The sequence below is a fragment of the Lupinus angustifolius genome, chromosome LG02 (genome assembly GCF_001865875.1).
Source record: "Lupinus angustifolius cultivar Tanjil chromosome LG02, LupAngTanjil_v1.0, whole genome shotgun sequence".
NCBI lineage: Eukaryota > Viridiplantae > Streptophyta > Magnoliopsida > Fabales > Fabaceae > Lupinus > Lupinus angustifolius.
Genome location: NC_032010.1, coordinates 22955482 through 22962669, shown reverse-complemented (window position 1 = coordinate 22962669; position 7188 = coordinate 22955482). Strand labels below are relative to the sequence as shown.

The 7188-nt window shown below is 33.7% G+C and overlaps 2 protein-coding genes across 4 annotated transcripts; both read left to right on the top strand.

The window, feature by feature from the left end:
- On the top strand, positions 251-4170 carry LOC109340707 (zinc finger CCCH domain-containing protein 3-like). 3 transcript variants are annotated; one of them, XM_019578443.1, is made up of 8 exons: positions 253-706; positions 1274-1443; positions 1652-1705; positions 2028-2144; positions 2265-2540; positions 3100-3351; positions 3510-3614; positions 3645-4170. In XM_019578443.1, the coding sequence occupies exons 1-8, from the start codon at positions 643-645 to the stop codon at positions 3771-3773; spliced, it is 1167 nt and encodes a 388-aa protein (XP_019433988.1). In that variant the 5' UTR covers positions 253-642; the 3' UTR covers positions 3774-4170. The 3 variants fall into 3 exon arrangements, with proteins under 3 accessions (XP_019433981.1, XP_019433988.1, XP_019433974.1); XM_019578436.1 differs by having other exon boundaries at positions 251-691; positions 3510-4170; XM_019578429.1 differs by having other exon boundaries at positions 3510-4170.
- Positions 5951-7188, top strand: LOC109340724 (ethylene-responsive transcription factor 3-like). The gene has a single exon (XM_019578455.1). The coding sequence runs from the start codon at positions 6141-6143 to the stop codon at positions 6750-6752; it is 612 nt and encodes a 203-aa protein (XP_019434000.1). The 5' UTR covers positions 5951-6140; the 3' UTR covers positions 6753-7188.

Genomic DNA, 7188 nt, shown 5'->3' with positions numbered 1-7188 from the left:
GTATTATTTCTTGAATATAATATATGAATATTATTCATATAAAAAATTTATATACAGTTAATACATTATTTATTGTTCATTTGTATATTGTTGTTTTTTAAATCTGAACGATAAATAATATAATAATAATGTATAAAATTGATATAATTCATAAGCTTTTTTCTTTTATTTCTTATCTAATCTTATTTAACTAACTAAATAAGGATGAATGATAATGATTAATACATCAGATTAAATATTTTATAGTCATTGTTTAGATTTACTTATAGAGTTTCACATCCAAAGATCCGAAATATTCTAAAGGTTGCAAAGCCATAAGAAACTCTAATTTCAAGAGAATTTTCATCCAATTGGAATATAATAAATATATCTCTTCTAAGATTTCACGTTTGATTCTTCACAATTTTATCTCTGATTCTTTCCCTTTTTCCCTTTTTTGTCTTATTGTTTTTTTTTTATCTCGGATGCAAAGTTTTAATCTTTATCTCTTTTGGTCAATTTCATTGATCATTTAACAATCTGGGTGAGTGAATTTGTGAGTGTTTTGTGCTGATTTCTCCATAAAGGCTCAAAGGGGTGTTTTGGTTTTGATTGAACAAACAAACAAACCAAAAGGGTCCTTTAATATTTCAAAGCTACCAGATGCCAGAAAACAGGGAACCTCTCAGGAATGCTGCTTCTAATCACTCCGGTGATAACATTGAAGGTGGTTTAGATTTCTATGGTGATTGATTTTACTTAATTTTGTGATCATCATTCATTGTTTTACTGGTTTTGATCACCTTTATTTGATGCTTTTATTATATTGCTTTAATTGAGAATGTTGGGTTGTTTTTTGGTTATAGATTTTGTTTAATTTATAATGGTTTTTCTATTTATGGTATGATGATTTTGATTTGAAGAATTTTGATCATTTATACCCCTTTGAAGAATTTTGGAATTAGTAAAAAGAATGGTTTAGAAATTGTTATATTATATGTTTTTTCTAGCCTGAAATTGAGTACTATTTATGTTTGATCGCACATGGCTTTGCAAAGTTTATGTACTTTGCTTGGTGATGCAACAAAGGATTGCTTGCATGTTTTGATCTAAAGTATTTTATCCTGCAATTGTGTGATTTATGAGGTGTGAAAATTGCACTTTGATTGTGGTAATTTGACTTAACCTTTCCTTAAAATTCTTGTTGAATTATTAATTGTTAGTTATTATATGTTGAGACTTTGGGTGGAGACATGACTTCAATTGCCTGATTGCTATCTGATTTGTATCGCAGAAGCCATCGGACGTTTGAAAATCAATGGTAATCGGGATATAGATGCTGCTGCTCAATCTACCCCACTTCCAGAACGACCTGGTGAACCTGATTGCTTATATTATTTGAGGACTGGAATGTGCAGTTACAGGGGTAACTGCCGCTATAACCATCCTGCTAATGTTTTGCTGGTAATGGAACTCGTTCTTTTGTTTCCTTTTCGTTCGTATTCTTCTGCATATAGATGAAGCATCCTTTTTCTAAGTGTAATATTTGACCAAAATGTAGTTTGTGAGTTTGTAATATTTTAATTTCCTCAGTAACTTACTTTCCAATCTGCTATTTAGTTCCATGGTGTGTAAGTAAATTGTGGATTCTCACACTTAGTTAGATTTTCAGGGTACTCATTATGGTGAAGAACTCCCTGAGAGAATTGGTGAACCTGATTGTGAGGTATGAATCTTTTTTTGTGAATTAAAATGCATCTGTTACTATATTTCTTTCTTATGTTGAATGCTGTTTCACGAAATGGATTGTCGTTTCCTATTCTTCCGTTTTAATATATGGACTTGAGTTTGATGTCTGTTATTCTAGAAATATTAATTTCAGGAGCTGCAGTATAGTCTGAACAATTTCATGTTTTATTAAATGAAGATATTAGATGGTTATTTTTTGTTAGAGATTTAATTGTAATTCCATTGCATAGATACTTTTGGGGGTATATGACACACGCAAAACTAGCAACTTATGAACTTGTTTGAAATGCACAATGCAGTATTTTCTTAAGACGGGGACATGCAAGTATGGTTCCACATGTAAATATCATCATCCAAAAGATAGGAAAGGTGCTGCTCCTATATCATTTAACTCTCTAGGTCTTCCGATGCGTCAGGTTTGTAAATCCCTTTGCACCTGTAGCTCTATATTTTTCAAACTGATTGCTATTACTGTGCTAATGGAAGATATGGACACCATGACATTTTTTCTAACATTCTTTGATTGTTTCTTTTAGGAAGAAAAATCATGCCCATATTACATGAGAACTGGTTCTTGTAAGTTTGGACTCGCATGCAAGTTTCATCATCCACAGATTGGAGTTTCCCCCGTGGCTGGATCTCCTACCTCGGCAATTCTTCCTGCATCTGGTTTACCATATGTTGGTGGGTTTTCCGGATGGCAATTACCAAGAATGTCATATTTATCTGGGCAGGGCATTCAATGTTATGTGCCTCCTTTTCTGTCTTCTCCACAAGGCATTATACCTGCACAGAACTGGAATACCTATATGGTTAGTTAAGGATGTTGAATTTCCTGTTAGTATATTCATTTGTTGTATGCTCTAGTCTTTATTATTTTCTTCCATGCAAAGATATCTTATCATTGATTATGATGCTTACTAGTAGCTCTGATTTCTGATCATGAATGATTTCAAGGCTGTATAGGTGATCACTGTTAGTGTTAAAAAAAGTAGTTTGTTATTGTGTAGCCTTCTTACTTAAATGTTTATAGCCTTCTTACTTAAATGTCACCACATACATGCAAGTTTGTTTTAGATAACTGTATGTAGCATCATCTGTCATGTATTTACTTGGAAGATCCGTGAACCCTCTGTTTGTTTTTATTATTTGCCAAGCGTGATTTAAGTTCATACAACAATTATTTATTAATATTTGAAACAAAATGTGCCACATTACGTATTACGTATTCATGACATTCATACGCTCTGTATCTTACATCTTTGTTGATAGTTAATCATATTCTATTTTATTTACTGTGCATATGCCTAGTGGGTATGTAAATTCAATTAAGATTTTTTTCTTTTTGATTGATTTTGTTTCACATAATAGGGAAGTACGAGCTCTACTATGTCTACCGCTTTTCTTGGATCTAATTTTGTTTACGACTCCATTAATCTGGGTGGATCACTTCTTGGTGGTCAAATAATAAGTCCAACGCTCCCAGAGAGACTTGATCAACCAGAATGTAAATACTTTATGAGCACCGGTAGCTGCAAATATGGATTTGATTGCAAGTTTCACCATCCAAAAGAAAGAATTGCTCAATCATTCATGAACCCACTTGGTCTTCCTGTCAGACCTGTAAGTTCAGTTTCTACTTATTCTTACATGTAATTCAAACGATTTTATTCATATTATCATCGCTAATATTTTACGAAGATACTCATGTTTCCGAGATCGGTTATAATAAGGTTTCTGATTATTTTGACTCTCGATTCCTATCTTTTGTTCATTTGCAGGGGCATGCGATTTGTTCTTATTACAGACTCTATGGAATATGCAAGTTTGGCCCAACATGCAAATTTGATCATCCAGTTTTGACAACCCCTCAGAATTATGGCATGACGACATCACCTACTTCTCCTGTAATTGATACATCTCTAATTAGTAGTCCAATGGGTTTGTCTACTGTCCAACTGGCTGAGACATCTCCATCTAAATTATCAACAACTGACAAGCTTCAACACTCCGATACAAAAGCTGCCGAAGATTCATCCGAATAAGCTGATACTACTACAGCAGATTCCCTCCCAGCCACCTCCATCTTAATTTACATGACTACATTGCTTCAAGTTTGATAAATTTTTGGGGACATTTTTCCATATTTTAATGACAAATATCATATATACCTCATGTTCCACCCTTTCACCTGCAACTCTCTGGAGTTGGATAGTTTGTTGTGACATGTAATTGTGAGAGGATGATAGGCACGTTTTTGTTGTGAGTAAGATGTAGGTTGAAAGTTTGTGACTTACTTTTTTCCTTTCTCTTTCTTTTGGGATTAATTTGGTACACACATAAAATGGGAGTACAAAATTTAAGGATGTATGGAAACCCATAAGTGATTTTTTTACCCCATTTTTAAGGGATGCCAAATTGTCTATTGATATTTTTCTTCTTTAGAGATCCATGTACTTTCATTTTGGGATAATAACATATTCTTGAACTGGATTCTTATATACTGGTTTCTATTGTTTGAAAAATTATGCCAAATTGAACATACAAGAGTTATTTTAGAATGGTAACTAATATGTGGAATTTGTACTTTTTAAGTGCAAAGGGTGATGAACCGATAAAATAAAACCAGGAAAAAGACAGTGCCAAAGAATACAAGAAAATATTTATGTTGTGTTAAATTTGTCTCTTACATGTACCATAAAAAAACAAGACTAGAAAGTTGTATATTTAATATCTTTGCCTTAATTGAAAGCAGAACAAGAAGTTAACCTCCAATGAAATTAACAATTTCTATACTTTATCTTTTCAATAAGTATTGTGGGAGTGAGGTAAATTACTTTAAGGTTCAACTACTAAAATAACCAGGGTTCAAGCTAGTTAATGTTTGGTATAGTTTGAGAGGATAAGTGAATGAACCACACTATTTTACCTGAACTTTAGCCTATTATATCATCTTCCATATGCTCCTTCATCAGGGAGAGAAAGTATACAAATGTTGTCAACTCTCAAGTGATTATAATTCCTATCAACTAATTTTGCTATGATAAAAGATTTAAATTAATTAATAGTTCACTATTCACCACTCTCTTATATATATATATATATATATTTAGAAATTGTAGGTGTAATTATCTATTGTCTTGATACATTATTACCTAGATTTAGATCCACTCTATACTGAATTTCAAAAAATTTAGTCCTAACTACCCGAGGGTTCAAAATATAGATCTGGACTTGACCCATTGTGGCACCTGCCGCTTCAAGTATTCATTGTCATTCCTAGTTAGAGTGTTGTGAACAACTGGCCGACACAAGAAAGGAATGATCTAATGGGTGAAGTGCAAAATTCTGAGGCTGAAATTGACTGGCGAGCCCAAAAAAGCATCACATTAGCTGAGTAGGATGGCTGATTTTGAATGATAGTGGTATTTAATTTAGATCATCACATAAGCTTAGTGATCACATAAATTTATATCAATAGGTTGTTATAGAATATTTACAGAATAAAGAAAAATATTGTATTGCTTAGTGAAAATAAATCCTTTCCAACACTATTGTGTTTGGACGGAGATACTCCACAATGCCTGCAATACAAGAAGAAAATATAGTGAGGTACAAATAAGTTTGGGAAATAATCTTTATTTTTATGATGAGTCAATCAGAAATTAATTGAGAAAAAGATGTATACATTAATAGTTTATGAGTTTTTTACATTATCATTGCATCATTTGTTATTCATTTTCATTTATGTTTGACTTTTCAGAAAATAATAATAATCTAAATGAAGAGTGAATAATATACTGATTATATATAATTCTTTACACTGTCAATACGTTAATATTACACTCAAATTAATATAAGATACAATGTTATAGAATTTGACCTTAGATAAAGTAAATTATATATATATTAGTTAGTCAGATACCATAAGATGCTTATATATCTTTGCAACATCATTTAACATTAAATAATGAAATATAACTATTTTGTTGCTTTAACATGTTAAAAAATTTAATAAAAAAAAGAAGCATTTTCTCATAAATTTGGACGATTCAATCTATTATTCGCAAAAATAGAATTAACACAATAACTTGTGTATCTTTAGGAAAATAATTATGACTAGTGACAATGAAATAATTTATCTCTTTATACAATGAGATACATTACATGCTACATTATTCTCAGGTATAAAATGATTTAAAGTTTAGAAAAGAAATTTTCTTCACGAGAGAGAGAGAGAGGGGTTTGTATATGAAGGAAAGAAGATTGAAAATTGTGGTTATGAAAGGAAAATATTTGGGGTGAGATCGAAAGAGATGGAGAAGAAGGAAGATTAAAGGAGGTGGTGGTGGGTGGTGTTTGTGGGTGGCTTCTATTCCACTAAAAGTTTCAACCTTTAACAATATCCACCCATGCCCCCATTCATAAACTCAGATCCAACACCACCAAACGACGCCGTTCCAACCCAACCCCGATTCCGCGGCGTCAGGAAGCGACCATGGGGCCGATTCGCCGCCGAGATCAGAGATCCATGGAAGAAAGCGCGCGTCTGGTTAGGAACCTTCGATTCCGCCGAAGACGCTGCTAGAGCCTACGATGCAGCCGCTTTATCCTTCCGAGGACCCAAAGCCAAGACCAATTTTCCTTTCTCTTCCTCAAACCCTACCCAAATCGCGATCTGTAATCGCGATTTTGATAACCGTCGCGGTGGCCGGTTCGCTGAAGCGGTGAACCGGCCAACCAGCAGCGGCATGAGCAGCACGGTTGAATCGTTCAGTGGACCTAGGGTTCCGTCCTCATCGATCGTGATTCATAACCGGAGACGTGTGGATCCGGTCGCCGGCGATGATTGTCATAGCGATTGTGATTCTTCGTCTTCGGTGATTGATGATGAGGATTGCGTGCTTACTTCGTCGTTCCGGAAAACACTGACTTTCGATCTCAACCTCCCGCCACCGGAGGATGACAATGGCGGCGGCGATTTCACCACCGATGAGCTTCTTGTAACCGCCTTGTGCCTCTGACATAGATGAGAATGATGGGTTGATTCAACTTCTGGTATAATCCGTTGATTTTTCTTATCTGATTTTCTCGGAAAAGTGCTTTTGAAAATGGGGCTGGATTGTAAAAGAGATTTATTTTTTCTTATTTAATTTTGCAACTTCGCTCTATCAAACCCCAAAAAAATGTATTTTGTTATTAGATTATGATTATGTTAATGTTGTAGAATAGGCATAGCCATCTCTGGTTATGTGTATGTAACCAATGAAGGTTCTTGTGTTGTAACTTATTTGGAAATGGATCCTTTATCTATAGCATTAGATCTTATCTCACAGTTCTTATGCTCTTTTTCTCTGAATCTACTTTTCTTAGCACTTAGATTTTCATTTTCTTTTTTGTTTCTTCTGTACAGAAATTATGTCAAATCAGATCATGATAGAATAAATTACATTCTGCTTA

What these genes read in the sequence shown, in the direction of transcription:
- LOC109340707 (XM_019578429.1), top strand. Translation starts at nt 643, where the DNA reads ATGCCAGAAAACAGGGAACCTCTCAGGAATGCTGCTTCTAATCACTCC. An exon ending in CTCCGGTGATAACATTGAAG is followed by an intron (nt 707 to 1,273) that starts GTGGTTTAGATT and finishes TTTGTATCGCAG; the next exon opens with AAGCCATCGGACGTTTGAAA. An exon ending in AGAACTGGAATACCTATATG is followed by an intron (nt 2,541 to 3,099) that starts GTTAGTTAAGGA and finishes TTCACATAATAG; the next exon opens with GGAAGTACGAGCTCTACTAT.
- LOC109340724 (XM_019578455.1), top strand. Translation starts at nt 6,141, where the DNA reads ATGCCCCCATTCATAAACTCAGATCCAACACCACCAAACGACGCCGTT.